Source organism: Wolffia australiana, chromosome 16 (genome assembly GCF_029677425.1).
Source record: "Wolffia australiana isolate 7733 chromosome 16, ASM2967742v1".
Classification (NCBI taxonomy): Eukaryota; Viridiplantae; Streptophyta; class Magnoliopsida; order Alismatales; family Araceae; genus Wolffia; species Wolffia australiana.
Window position 1 is genome coordinate 165,585 of NC_135850.1, and position 15,645 is coordinate 181,229.

General features: G+C 43.0%; 2 protein-coding genes across 2 annotated transcripts; both read left to right on the top strand.

Moving 5' to 3' along the window:
• The first annotated feature begins 4,506 nt into the window (after nucleotides 1–4,506).
• LOC144713841 (protein STRUBBELIG-RECEPTOR FAMILY 6-like) lies at nucleotides 4,507–8,586 on the top strand. The gene is made up of 15 exons (XM_078588556.1): nucleotides 4,507–5,021; nucleotides 5,183–5,315; nucleotides 5,381–5,452; nucleotides 5,539–5,610; nucleotides 5,675–5,746; nucleotides 5,818–5,889; nucleotides 5,978–6,049; nucleotides 6,148–6,213; nucleotides 6,279–6,344; nucleotides 6,412–6,707; nucleotides 6,803–7,349; nucleotides 7,417–7,552; nucleotides 7,628–7,752; nucleotides 8,008–8,164; nucleotides 8,243–8,586. Exons 1-15 carry the CDS (start codon nucleotides 4,937–4,939, stop codon nucleotides 8,369–8,371), a joined length of 2,100 nt encoding a protein of 699 aa, XP_078444682.1. The 5' UTR covers nucleotides 4,507–4,936; the 3' UTR covers nucleotides 8,372–8,586.
• A 143-nt stretch (nucleotides 8,587–8,729) lies between these two features.
• On the top strand, nucleotides 8,730–10,205 carry LOC144713842 (RING-H2 finger protein ATL2-like). Its single transcript, XM_078588557.1, has one exon. It carries the CDS (start codon nucleotides 9,082–9,084, stop codon nucleotides 9,916–9,918), a length of 837 nt encoding a protein of 278 aa, XP_078444683.1. The 5' UTR covers nucleotides 8,730–9,081; the 3' UTR covers nucleotides 9,919–10,205.
• The last annotated feature ends 5,440 nt before the right edge of the window (nucleotides 10,206–15,645 follow it).

Sequence of the window (15,645 nt, forward strand, 5' to 3'; positions counted from 1 at the left end):
TTACATTCAAAGGATACTCAAGAAGGACATAGAAATTTCCATATGGAATATCACTATCTTGTCCTAGTAATATGATGATTAAGGATAATCCCTAACCATTAATGTGGAGACACTAAGGACAAATAGTGCATGCTCTTTAGCGAAAAGAGTGATGAGTTCTAGGACCTTGTTTGAAATGAAACTTAAATGATAATTGCATGAAAATATTGGGAATAGAATATTAGTGGAAATTAAAATCAATAATTGAATCACCTAGTAAGGATTGTATCCACAAGTTTTCAGCTCACCAAATGAGATATGTTGAGTTGTTCATATGTCCAACCTCTACGTATATCCACATAATCCTTCCCATGCCAAATCTCCTTTTTTTTATTGATGGCCCTTTGTATAGATCCACTATTGTCATTACATTATTCTAATTACATCGAGTCGAGGGGAACCAAAGAGAGAAGGGAGAATTAGGTTGGGCACCTGAATAAATTTGGCATGGTTCAATTTCATTACAGACCTTCTTGTTCTTTATAATTAATGATAATTTTTCATAAAATCCCTAAATATTAAGTATATATTTGGACATCAAAAAGACCATGTGCATCTGATCCTCTTGGCCCATGTATAAGATAGATAGGTTGAATTTTCAACACGTGGGGTGCCAAGCTACATTTCTTGCTCTAGAAGTTACATAGTAATGATTGAACTTGATCATGGAATCGTTATTTTCATTGATCCATATCATATTTGCATAATCCTTCATTAGAAGACTCTTGTGTAACTATAATCATTAAAAAGGTTTTTCTCCAAAGTCTCCACTAAGACCATTGATCTCTATATCATATTATCATCAAAATTCACCAATTCCTCACACGTATAAATATTATATGAGAATTATAATAGAGAAAACATTTATTTTAATGAAATTAAATATGGGATTGAAGGGTGATTGACTTGATACCCACATAATATCCATCAATCTTTTAATTTGACTAAAGGCAATTACCCTAATTAAATAATTATATTTTTCATAATGGTGATGTTGGGTTCTAAAGGTATAGATCTAGATGAACAAATTAAAATGATTCACAGTGGAAGACTTGAACGAATCGAAACAACATCATTAAACTATTGAAACGAAGTACCTTTCCGCGGATCACATCCGCGATTTCTTGGATCCGGGGGTGAGACGAGTCTAGCTTCTCATGCGTGCAACCTCTAGATGTATCCACGTGATCCTCGGCATGTTAAATCTCCTCCTTCTCCTTGACGATCCCCGTTCTACCTCCACCGTCGTCGTTATGCCGTTCCGATCGCATCGGGCATGGAGAGGGGTGTAGGGAGGGAGGAGAAGAAGGGGAAGGCCCCTGAAAAATTCTGGCCTGGGTGAATTTTGTTCAGGGCCTTTCCATATTTATACTAAGTGGGTATTTTTTATAAAAACCCCCAAAACTTAAGTATATCTTCTGACGTCCAAAAGACCATTTACGTGTGACCCTCTAGGCCCATGTATCAGTCTAGTTAACGACTCCAGCGGTCCAATAACCTTTATTGGCCTTCCAAATTAATTAACTATATCATCATATAGATTAATTAATGTCGGATCAATTTAACCCAATTGATAGGTCGAGTCTCCGACACGTGGGGTGCCAAGCTACACCTCGTGTCCTAGAAGATACAAAGGAGAGTGTATCGACCCACTCATGGAACCTGTTCGTCATCAATTACCATGTATGTATAATCCTTCATCCACTTGGCGCTCCTTGGACAACAAAGGGTATGGTCAGCTGTCAAACCCTAATCGATCATTCGAGTTAGTACTGATGCATTTTTGAAAATCATCGGAGAACTCTTCTCTGATATTTCACTGCCTTGGCCAAGGACTTCATCGCAACATCTTCCTTGAGCTGTCACCTCTTCTACCAAAGGTGGACAATCCCATTTCGACCACTCAATCATCTTCGTGTACTTCTTGATGCACCCGAACTAAGACCGTTTAGAATCCCATGATTAGAGAGTTGTTGGCCATAGCCAAAGTACAACCGTCCGTCCACAAGACGTCTTTGGTGTCTCATGTCTAAGGACTACTTACACAACCGTAACGTGAATCAACTTGATGGACAGTTCGGTATAATACGATTCAGAGATTCATATGGATCAATTCAGTGAAGTCTTTCCACTAAAGAGCACCCATTATCTATCCTTAGTGTCTCCACACAAATAGCTACGAGAACGACCATATTCATCATATGAGTGAGGCTAAATAGTGCTATTCTATTTGGATACTTTGATTTCCTTCTTGCGTATCCTTCGAATATGAATGTTTAGAACACATGCTTAAAGATTAGTGATCTCCGTATTGCGATCTCATCATAATTCACTAAGTCCGATCATGTGTTCAAGGACTTCATTATAAGCATCACACGTGCACTATAATGAATATGTTCTATTAATGAATATGGAACGAGATGTGGAATGTGTGATTGGCTTGCCGACCACATATATTTCCATCATTGTGGACATACGATTTTACATCAGTACTAACTCGGATGACCGATTAGGGTTTGACAATTGACCATACCCTAAGTCGTCCAAGGAGCGTCAAGTGGATGAGGGATTATACATGCACGGTGACTGATGACGAACAGGTTCCATGAGTGAGTCGATACGCACTCCTTTGTATATTCTAGAACACGAGGTGTAGCTTGGCACCTCACGTGTTGGAGACTCAACCTATTGATTGGGTTAAATTGATTCGATGTTAATTAATCTATATGATGACATAGTTAATTAATTTTGAAGGCCAATAAAGGTTATTGGGCCACTAGAATCGTTAACTAGGATGATACATGAGGCTAGAGGGTCACATGCTAATCGTCTTTTGGACTTCTGAAGATATACTTAAGTGTAAAATACCCATTTAGTATAAATAGGGGAAGGCTCTGAACAAAATTCACCCAGGCTAGAATTGTTCAGGGGAACTTCCCCTTCTTCTCCCTTCTCGCCTCACACCTCTCCACGCTAGATGCGATCGGGAAGGCATAGCAACGACGATAGAGGTATAACGGGGCTCGTCAACGAGAAGGAGGAGATCCAACGTGCCGAAGATCTCATGGATACATCTAGAGGCTGCACATTTGAGTAGCTCAACTTGGCTCGCTCCAAGATACAAGAAATCACGTATGCGATCCCTGTAAAGGTACTTCGTTTAACGACTTTATCAATGTCATTTTGATTCCATTACGTGTCTTTGTCTACGAGAAATCGTCGTCTTCATCCATGTCAAGGCGTCTAGAACCCAACACTATGAGTTACCTATCATGCCACAATTCATGTTTTTTCATGCATACACTAACCAATGAAATAAAGTATCATTTTTTAGGTCAATGCGTAGCACAAGGCAATCTGCAAGTAAAAATTGAAAAACAGCCAGATTAATTAGCTGATGCTCTAACCAATTCCCTAGTAAAAGTGTGATTCCAATGGCTTTACTCCAAGCTCAATCCTTTTCCTAGCCTGCACTTGATCACCAAATGGTAGGGATTTGAAACAAAAGAAGAAAATCTCATAATTATAAAGTATGATGGTTCAATGGCCGCACATCAAGACCATCACCTGGTACATACCACCTAGAGGACGTGAATCTTACTGACTTAATTCTTTTAAGTTCCTCTGAAGTCTTACAGTATAAATTTGCATGTACAATAACACTAAAGATAATCAAAATATGTATTCCATTTCTGTTTTCTCCAGTCAGTTCCATATCCATCTTCTTTGTATATCGTCTTCTCCATCTCTTTGTTGTGCTCTTATCCCTCTTCTCTCTCTGTCTCTCACTCTTCTCCCTCTCTCTATATCTTGGAAGTTCCTCTCTATCTATATCTCTTACTCTGTCTTCTCTCTCTCTCTCTCATTTCACTCTCTCCAAGCGGATTGTGCTTATTTTTTCAGACACAGATAAAAATTTTATCCGGCCCGCACACCATCTCTAACCAGACTGGGTCGATCCACTGCTCTATCCCGTTAAACTTTCAAACAGTTGGATCAAATCCCCCAATCTCGCCCCTGCAGGACAAGACTACCACAACTATTTTCCATTCCTATTTATAATTCAGGTTGATAAATTTTTATTGAGTCACGTGTCCGTCTCAGTTTTTATTGAGTCAGGTTAATAAATTATTCAGGGCGATTCTTTGAATAGAATCCTCATATCCGTCTCAATTTTCTCTTGGCTAAACAAAAGTATGCATTATCGTCGTATCAGTCCCATTTGCCGGCTTGGGTCAAAGTCGGGGTGAGGGCTTCCTTGGCTCGATGGCAACCTCCCACGTCAAAACCACCGACTGGAGAGTCCCCCTGGCATACCACGCCATGCGGCGTAGGACGACGCGATACTTGGACAGCCAGCTGGCAAGTAGGAGAGCGAGAGAGAAAGAGAAGAGGGGGATGGGGGGGGGGGGGGAGAGGGAGAGAGGGGAAAGGGTAGATGTGAACTGGAAAGGTACGCCGTCGCAGAGGTAATTGGTAAAGCTGGAAACGGAGGGAGATTGGAGAGCGGGGAAGGGGCCGGATGGCGATCGGACGGTGGCGATGGCCGCGTCTCCGACGCGTGGACAGGAGACCCGTGATGGTCTCCCGGGCCTGTCGGCGCTGAAGGGCTCGTTTCTCTCCCGACCCGCCGCCGGCTTCTCTCTTTTACTTGCTGTCCGCGTGTAAAAATCTAAAAAAAAGGGTCGAATCCAACAGCGCGTCATCTCTCTGTTTATGCGGACACCATGCGGGGAATGGCGTTCCACCAGGGAAGGAGATAGATATTCAATACCTACTGCGGCGGCGTGTAGCTCGATCCCCCCCCCCCTGAAGGGTCGACGCAGAGTGGGCAAAAGCTACCCTTTCTTCTTCTTCCTCTTCTTCGTATCTTCGTCTTCTTCTATTCGAGGCGGAGATGCCTCGGTCGCTCTTTCTTCTATTGGCCTGCATTTGGGCCTGGATTCCCGCGCCGGGGCTCGGCGCTACAGATCCCACCGACCGTAAGCCTTGTTCTTTCCTTTTTCCTCGGCTTCTTCTTCTTCTTCTTTCGGCGATCGGGATGGCATACGAATCGACCCAAACCTGCTGTGAATCGAGAACTCGGCAGATGTCGGCAGTTTGATTTGAGTCTCGGCTTCTTACTCGGGTTTCTACGGTGCAGTGGCCGCCCTCAGCGTTATGTTCACTAGCTTGAACAGCCCCGGGCAGCTGACCGGCTGGACGGCGACCGGCGGGGACCCCTGCGGGCAGTCATGGAGAGGCATCACTTGCTCCGGCTCTCGAGTCACAGAAATGTCAGTATCTTCTTCGAGCCCGCTCGTTTATCCTCTTCTGACGCCTTCTCCCTTGTTATCTTCAGCAAGCTCTCCGGGTTGGGCCTTACCGGATCGATCGGCTACCAGCTTCAGAGTCTGACCTTCGTCTCCGTATTGTCCGTCTCTGCTCTTCCTCTTCCTCCAAGATTTGATCTTTTTCCGTGGGTTTTGATTTTAACGCTCTTTGGCGGCGTCGGTGCAGCGATCTGAGCAACAACAATATTGGAGCTTCGGGGCCAATACCTTACGGGCTGCCCCCAAACTTGACGAGACTGTGAGTTTTTACCGCCATGTGAGGCGTGGCCGTTCGCCTGCCGACTGATTGATCTCCCCTTCAGGCACCTCGGTGGGAACGTGTTCGCCGGCGGAGTGCCCTACTCGGTTTCTCAAATGGCACGCCTAGAGTATCTGTGAGCATCTCCTTGCCTTTCTCCTCCTCTAATCGCCGATCGTCAGCAAGAACCCGCACTTCTGCTCGCAGGAACATCAGCCATAACCAGCTACGCGAGGGTGTCAACGACATGTTCGGCAGTCTCCCCGCCCTCTCCACCATGTCAGATCTCGACCCGTTTTCCTCATCCACATGATCATCACCATCATCATCATCATCATCATCATCATCATCATCTTCTTCTTTGCAGAGATTTGTCATTCAATTCCATCCCGAACGGTCTGCCGCAGTCCTTCAGCTTCCTGACAGCCTTGACAAATCTGTGAGGAAGACGCCGCCCTCTCTCTCTCTCTCTCTCTCTCTTTGAATTCAATGATCTGCAGCACCTCACTGCTTTGTCTCTTCTTCCTTGCTCGGCAGGTATCTGCAAAACAATCAGTTCACCGGACCCATCGATGTTCTCGCCAACCTCCCCCTCCAGAACCTGTAGGTGAGAGTAATAGCTTTCCTCCGGCGCGCTTAACATTAACCCGTCGCTGAAATTCTGGCAGGGACGTGTCCAACAATCGCTTCACCGGGTGGATCCCTGATCGGCTCAGGAGAATCAACAGTCTCAGGTACACGTCCCCGATCATCATCATCATCATCACCATCATAGATCGTTGATGGGGAATTTACTCACAGGACGGATGGCAACTCGTGGAACACGGGGCCTGCGCCGCCGCCGCCGCCGTTCGCGACGCCGCCCGGCCGGCGCGCGAGCCCAACCGGCTCAGGCAGCCCAACCGGCGGGAGCGCCGCCGAGGACGGCGGAAAGTCCGGCATCGGCGGCGGCGGGATTGCCGGGATCATCATCGCCCTCATCGTGGTGGGCGCCGTTGTGGGCTTCTTCGTGGTGAAGCGGCGACGGAGCCGCCGGTCATCTCCCAAGGAAAGCCACGACCCAGAGATGCCCTTCGTTGCCATGCCAGAACCCCACGGTGGCCGCCATGCCCACCATTTACCTCTCTTCCTTTCATACCTTCTTCCCCCTCGGCGCGCTAAGAATTTATTATTATTTTTCATAAATTTGCAGAGACGAAGGCAGTGCACCCGTCCTCCGCCGTGGAGCCGGCGTCCGCCGCCGCGAGCCTGAAACTGGCGCCGACCGAGCGGCTCAAACCGTTTGACGAGGACGAGGATCTGTCAGGCCGCCCCGCCGCGGCCAAGAAGAGCGCGTCTCCCAACATCGATGCCAAGGTCTTTCCCGTGGCGGACTTACAGATGGCGACGGGCAGCTTCAGCGTGGACAATCTGCTCGGGCAGGGTTCCTTGGGCCGCGTCTACAGGGGCCAATTCGACGACGGGAAGGTTCTCGCGGTGAAGAAGATCAACGCGTCGGCTCTGCCGAACCAGTCGGCGGAGGAGTTTCTGCGCGTCGTGTCGAACGTCGCCAGGCTGCGCCACCCCAACGTGACCCTTCTCGTGGGCTACTGCTCGGAGTTCGGGCAGCACCTTCTCGTCTACGAGTTCCACAGGAACGGCTCTCTCCACGACTACCTCCACCTCTCCGACGAGTACAGCCGGCCATTAACGTGGAACACTCGAGTTAAGATCGCCCTCGGCACTGCGCGCGCGCTGGAGTGAGTGCCGTTTTTGTCCAATCCTCGCTATTTTTAACTTCTTCCTGACGTCTTGCTGCCTTCTCAGGTACCTTCACGAGAGCTGCTCGCCGGCCGTCGTGCACAAGAACTTCAAGTCGGCGAACATTCTGCTCGACTCGGAGCTCGGTCCTCACATTTCTGACTGCGGGCTGTCATCGTTGATCCCCGACGCCTTGTATCAGGTGACCTTTCTTTCTTGACGTAGTCAGTCGTCTTCGCCGGCCTTCTTCCTCACGCGATCGGGCTCGGTGGTGCAGGACACGGGCTCGGGCTACACCGCTCCGGAGGTGGCCATGTCCGGTCAGTACACCATGAAGAGCGACGTCTACAGCTTCGGCGTCGTCATGCTGGAGCTCCTCACGGGTCGAAAACCCTTCGACAGGTAACCCCAAGCCCCACGTAGTTAGACAGTTATTTAAAGATAATAGATAGATGGATAGATAATAGTTTGATGGACAGATAATAGTTGGATGGATAGATGGATAGACAATAGATGGATGGATAGATGGATGGATGGATAGATGGATAGATAGAGAGGTAAATAGATAGCTAGATATATAGATAGGTAGATAACTAGATAGCTAGATAGATAGATGAATTGATTGATTGATCGGTGGGTGATATGTATGGTGCACAGCGCAAGGGGGAGGGCGGAGCAGCTGCTGGTGCGATGGGCGTACCCGCAGCTCCACGATATCGATGCGCTGGACAAGATGGTAGACCCGGGGCTGAAGGGGCTCTACCCGGCAAAGTCCCTCTCCCGCTTCGCCGACGTGATCGCCCTCTGCGTCCAGGTCCGTCGCTTCTCCCGCTAGCCGGCGTTGTTTATTTTGTGGCGGCGTTTAGCTTTATTATCGTGGATGAACCCGCAGGCCGAGCCGGAGTTCCGGCCGCCCATGTCGGAGGTGGTGCAGGCGCTGGTGCGGCTCGTGCAGAGGGCCAACATGAGCAAGAAGATCGGCAGCGCCGACGAGGCCGACGCGCAGGATTACTTCCTCTGAGCCAACGATACCATACACCCGCATTCGCTGCCCGTCTCTCCGCCGCGAGCCGCGCCTGTACGTACAACGCGTACGCCGTCGGTAGAGCTTCGGCTCTCCCGCTTTCTCTTCCGTCCCCTTCTCTCCGTCTTTCTCCCTTTTGCTCGCTGTACCTATGTACGAAGACCTACTTGCAGTTTTACAGCAGCCATGGCTGCAAACGCCATTATTTTTCCTGCAGTCAGTGCACTTCCTTGCGCTTTCCTCCGTCTCTCACCACTGCCATTTACAACAACGGGAATCGGTCAAATCGATTCGCTTCTCCGGGGCCGAGACTCAAGAGGCCGCAGAAACGGTCTAAAGCCTCTTCCTAGCTCTCCTCTCTCTCTCTCTCTTCGTGGGAAGAAAGAGCAGGCAAGAACGGAAAAATATCTGTTGACCCCCGGCCGGCCCTTTCGCGGATGGTTTCCTCGGTCAGATGTTGTATTTGACTCTACCGATGCATCGCCATCTGGGTTTCTTTCTTCCCTCTCCTTCCAATCGTCCAGTCTAATCTTCTCGGAAGAATCCCGGCGGCTATTCATTTCTCGCCTTCTTCTCCCCGGTATTTATACCCATCGTTCCGCCGCCATGGCTGGGGGCCAGAACTTGAGGAATCTCGCTCCGTTCCTCTTTCTCTGAGATTCTTTCGGAGTCTCTGAAGACAATTGGCCTCTGCCTCTGCCGCCGCCATGTCGACGACCACGGCGAATGAGAACGAAAATCCGCCGAAAGGGGGCTCGTACAATGGCGAGATTATGGCGGCGTCCATCGTCTTCGTCTTCGTGGTGCTCGCGTTCTTCATCTTCCTTCACGTGTACTTCAGGTCCCGCGCGAGACGGGCGGCCTCCGCGTCCGGCCGCCACCCGCTCATCTTCGTGTCCGGCGACGTCGCGGGCGGCGCCGCCCGCCGGGGGCTCGACGCCACGGTCCTCGCCTCCCTCCCCGTCTCCCTCTACCGATCCGAGGATTTCAAGGCTTGCGGAGGGCTCGAGTGCTCCGTCTGTCTCTCCAACCTGATAGACGGGGACAAAGCCAGGATCTTGCCGGGGTGCAAGCACGGCTTCCACCTCGACTGCATCGACATGTGGCTTCACTCTCACTCGACGTGCCCCCTCTGCCGGGGACCCGTCTCGCTGACGGAGAGCAGTGCAGTCATCGATATCGAGAGACCATCCGAGCCGGCCGCGAGTACGATCGTCGCGGGTGCTCAAGAACAGGTCCCAGAAGCCGATCCTGGGCCGTCGTCGTCTTCCTCGAGAAAGCCGGAGGGAGTTGCGCTGGTGATAGAGATTCCTCGTCGGCCGGCGCCTGTCCTCGCCTTCTCGTCCCCCACGGCCGGCGATGGACAAGGGAAGTCGCCGATACTTCAAACCCCGACGTCGACGAGGCGGAGATCTCTGAGGAGAATCCTCAGCAGGGAGAAGAAAGCCCCCGGGCCCTTTTGCAGTCGTCGGAACTTCGTGGACGATATCGAACACGCAACGGACAGCAACGCCCCAGCAAGGGCGACGGCGGCCAGCCCATGATAGTTCTTACCATTAGCGCCAATCAAGGTCTGGGAATATTTCGACTGCTGAAATAATCAGTCGTCTCTCCGCCGGCGCTGAAGAAACGGAGCTTCCTGGACGTATGGAGGGTCCGCCGATCGCAGTACGCGATGGGCGGAATTCGATTAATTACTTATGTGCCGTCTTTATAAGGTTCGTTGTTTTCGGGGGATCGTAGAAACCTGCAAGTGAGACGAGCATCCGTTTGTTTGCAGAAATGATGGATTCATAGCTTATGAAAGAAGAACAGCGAGGTCTTCTTTTGACTTTGTTTGGCAAACTCAAAACGACGGCACCAGTCCTCGGTTGAGGGTGGGATCGCAATTGCCTCATGCCAGAGTACTACCTTCCGTTTAAGAGTCAACATTAGAGAGGGGCGGAACCTAAATAGACTTATGGAATAGGAAATTAAATCTGCCACAGGGGTAGAGAATCTCATCTGCACTTCAGTTTTGTGATATTCATGGGAAATGGGGTGACTCACGTATCAGTTGCCGGAAGTTCTTATCCATTAGACATGGTTGCTCTGTTTTGTTAGTTTGAAGCGAACAAAAAATTTGCACAAGAAACCGCACAAGGCCTTGTTCTTTGTTCTGTTCTTTTTTTTCCCAAAAACGAACAAAAATTGGCACATTCCCACATTCGCACAAAGCGAACAAAAGAACCGCACACGGGTCTGTTCGATGTTCTGTTCAAATTCATTTTTGTTCTGTTCTAAAAACCTAACAGAACTAACAGTTCGCACAAAAAAGCAGGACTACCATGTCTATCATCCATCGACATTGTAAATTGTGTCAGTTTCATCTATCAATCGTCATAAAGAAAAAAATCCACTTACTTAATATTTGAATAATTTAATGATAGTCTAGTGCAAGTTGGACATATAAACTGAAAAAATAATTCTTTTAGTCACCGACACCCTATCGAGCCATACATTCATAGAAACAGATCTTTTCACAGACCCACTTATTCAGGACGAGGCTCCAGTAAAGACATCTGTTGAGATCAAGTGACCAAAGAATAATAAAACAAATATTTCTCACAATTTATAGGTATCACCTAACTACGGCCTGTATAAGGTGAAGCTCTAGAACCTTCAACTTTTAACATGGGCTTAGAGAAGACTTCGGGGTGACTTGGAGTTCATCTTGACTCTTCACATTGTTATTTTTTTTCGGAATACTAAATATGATTTCTTTCCTCGGATATTTCTTCAGATTTTTTATAGTTTTAATTTTATATATGATCTCAAATCTACAACTTTGTTTTATATCCTTCTAGAGGCCCTTAAAATATATTATGTTTGGAAAATAAAACATCCATCTTTACTTGTTTTCTATCATGCATTTTACACGCCATTATTATCAGTATGTGCATATGAAATAGTGAAATAGTTAAAGTTATGTATGATCAAAATTATTTTTGAGAAAACCAAGCCCAAATTACTCAGAGGAAATTTTCATAATTTTATAGCATTCATTTTATGAATAATAGATTCCTTGAGGCCAAAAAAAATATAATTTAAAGGTATATTTACATTAGTTTTTAGAATTTTGGGCTTATTGGATCGGTGTGTTAAGACATGGATCAGGCTTAACGGGCTTAGCATGCCCGAGGTATTCTTCCATTGATCCAGCAGAGCTTTTTAAATGGGTGTGCAGATGTGGACTTAAGAAATCGAGATGTCAAGCCGCAGCAAAATTGGTTGGATCAACACAGTCAAGGTTGAGTCCACCCAAATTTAATTTATATCATGGGGTACATGGCCAAAAATTATCAAGAGCATCATTCCAGGATCTCAAGAACACCAAAAATCTGCTTTCTCAAACTATAAATCATATGGCTAGATTTATGTATACATGTATAAATGTCCTGCTCCGTTGTTCTCTTTGGCTGAGGATATAACTATTCATTTGGGTGGTATAAAAGCTCTATGCTTGTTTGAGCATGATTTTTATAAAAACTATATGATATTTCAGTAAGATCTAGATAATATTTAATAAAAAACTATGCAAATTTAATAAAAAGGAAGTATATATAATCGCCATAATCAATGAATTTTATTTTAAATTCAATGAATAAAACCACAAATTTGGCGCATGTGGGATTGGCAGCAGAGAAACCATGGTATCTTGTGGTTCATTCATCAAAAAAAAAAATCTTGGGTAAATATGTCGCTAGGAAACCAAATGATTAGTGGTTCAAGCCTCTTCTTTGTGCATTTCTGTAACATTCAGTTTTTAACTTTCAAGTGATAAAAGAGTTTCAATCACCTGTTTTGTTCCGGTATTTTTTAATTATATATTTTTCCTACTTCATTCATTAACCTTCCCACCAGAAAAGGTAGACATAAAATGATAAAAAATGAAAAAAATCAAATGGAATGATCTCATTTCACTGGAATGGAAATTATGTATTTTTAGAGTCACTATGATTAAAAAGCATAACAAAATAATTAATAAAAAACCTCAAAAAAACATTTAAACAGAAATAAACCATAATTTACTTCAGAGTCAAACATTAAAAAATTTCAAATCGAATTTAAGCTATCAATTTTTTGTACACATTTGTCACAAAACAGTTTTTTCAAAGTTCAAGTATGTTCCCCTGATCAAAGTAATTTGTTTTCCCCATACTACATATAGATTGCAATGTAATCAGTAATCTGAAAATGTATATCTATCCAATTTTATTATTTTTCTCACAAAATATTTTTGACCTTACATTCAAATTAATCACTGAGACGTTTATAAAAATACTCAGTTTAAGTTAATTTAGTAATCTTAAATATTATTTTTTTTGAAATAAAATCATTTTTTTGAAAATATTTTTTAGGAATAAGACAAAAATTGTGTCTTTGACCATAACATTTCAATAAGAATTACTATGGTGGTGACATTAATGAATGAGAAAAATACGGCACCAAAGCCCAAAATCAATGAGAAATATTAGTAGGGAGAAAATATACTTAGTAAGGACAAAAAATAATGGATTAAATTATTCTTAAAGTAATTTAAGTTTATAAGCAATGCATGCATTATTTTTATTCTCTTTTATACCAAAACATTCAATTTTTTTTAGAAGCAAGCAACGTAATCAAGAAGTATATCAGATGAATTCGTCACTTATCTTTCATAATTATTAAGGTTGGAATACGAGGAAGTGTGTTTGGATATGATCCAAACTGAAAAATCAAACTAAAAATGGTGATTTAAGATCCTTTAATTTCCCAAAAACATGAAAAATCAGAATGAGAAAATGTACTTTCAGTGATTCATTTAATAAAATAAGTTAGTTTAATACAAACTATGATCCAAAATTGATTAATTTATGTGCACCTGATATGTGGCTTTTTACTTTGAAAGGAAGATGATGGAGCCCTCGGGTTTTTAAATGATTTCTTGCTCAAATATTGAAAAATTAATGTGACACTTTTTCTGATGGGTTTGTATGTATTTCAGATTACCATTGAGTTTAAGAGCACACTCTGAATCGTCACAGATTTTTACATGGTTTCATTTACTCATATTTTGTAGCTGTGTTTTGGGAAACTGAAAAAGGACAAGATGTGTTTAAATAGGTTAATAAATATCACCATCTGATGAAATTTGGATCTATTATTTACTCATAGTTCTGGTAGTTTTTGAGACTGTGAAACGATGACACCAGATAACTGTGGGCCACATACCCAGAAATTTACTTTATTTGGAGTGTCTCATTGATCATATTCATCTAGTGCATTCACTTAGATGATAATTTGCTACTTTTAATACCAAGTTTTCATTAGTTTGATGCATATTATCATTATTTTATGGTATATTTACCATCACCATGTCATTCTACTCAATCTAAAATTTGCATTAGTTTAAAGTTACTTAAATGCTTTATTTGTGTTTGACCTTTCTCAAGGTCAAACCATTTGAACTTTCTCAAGGTCAAACCATTTGAACTTTCTCAAGGTCAAACCATTTGAACTTACTTTGACTTTAAGTGGATGAATAAGACAAGGAAGGGAAGAAGAACATTACAAGAATAAGACAAAAATTTCAAAGTTTACAGAGTTTGACTTCTCAAGTCAACTATTGATTCCTGTAAACTAAATCTCGTGTTTAATCATTGATTTCAGCTGGAATGGATCTATTGAATATCAACTTAAGGAAATAACGAAAAAAATCATTACAAATCATAATAAATCAAAATATATGGTGTTATATAGTTAAAATATATTATTCTATATTTTTATTGAATTTTCAGGAATTGGAATTGAGAAAGTATATTTTTATAGTTAAATTTTTTATAAAGGCCCACAATGGAAGCTGACATGACTAACCTCCAAGCAGCAATGAGCCACATGTTAATGTGGCAGCATGGTCACTCTTACCTTTACTTTTTCATAGGAGAAAATCATCATTCTAAAACATAATTCATCAATAAAAAAATAAAATTTCAAATTTATTCAAATCTATAAACTCAAGTACGATGATGAGTATAGCCCAATTCCACACAAACCTAGTGTTGACCTTTTTAGAAACAGTTGGCTTGGTCAAGCTTGGTTAAATGAAAAAATCAATTCAGATTTTTGAATATATTCTAGTTGAGTCGAAAAAATAAAACTTGGATTAAAATTTTGATTAAAGTCATTGATCAAGCGAACCTTTGTGAGCATGTTGACCAAGGCAACTAATTTTTTTTAAGTAGAATTTTTGGTTTTTTGATATTTTCAAAGGATTTAGTATAAGGATTGTTTGATGTATTTTTTCTAATTTCCATATTTCTTACATAAGAACAAAATCAATATACATTTTATACTATTGAGTTTGAACAACCCATTGACTTTAGGTGAGTTGAGGGAGAAATTTTAAATATTGTTTGACAAAAGTATACTTGGGAAACTAGAGAGATAAAAAATAAGTATCATATATATATATATAGTAATTTTTATTGAGAAATAAAATTAGTATCAATATTGAAACTCAATGCTTTCAAAATGACCCGATTTATCATGTTCACAAAAAATCAAAGATATATTCAGCATACAGAATTCCAAAGATATAAAATCATGCAAATTGTAGATTCGAGTATAAAGTTGTGGATTTGGAAACTTAAGGCCTAAAAATCACAACTTAGATGATACTTTCGCTAACAAAGGAAGATTTGAGGGGAAAAATCCCAATGTAATTAATATTATTATATAAAACTTAAAGTGGACTCAAAAGTGAAAGTACTGCCATCAGAGTTTGCAGATTGGTTGGTTTAACAAGTGAGAAATTCATTGTTAAAGTTACCGAAAACAACAAAGCACAGAAAATATGAGGAAAAATGATGATGACTCAATCAAAATCTCTAAAATAAAATCTTGTATTATCTTAAATAAAAAGAAAAAAATAATTTCCAACCTTAGAACACCAATGAATTAGGCCTTAAATTGAGTTCAATGATGGTTAACACCTCATTCTTCACTTATGGAATACTCTGGCATGTTGGAGATAATTCTCTTTCATCTTGAGATGGATTAACAAGGTATTATCACCAGGAAGAGTATAATAATGTAAAAAATATAAATCACTATATTCTTGACCAGTGAAACATCACTACATGTTTGATTGATCAAGGATTTTTGAGGTTCCTCTTCTGTGAAGGAAGAAAAACCTTAGTTTGATTCGTATGAATGTGAGACATCTTGGATGCCCATTTGTTTTACTAAGA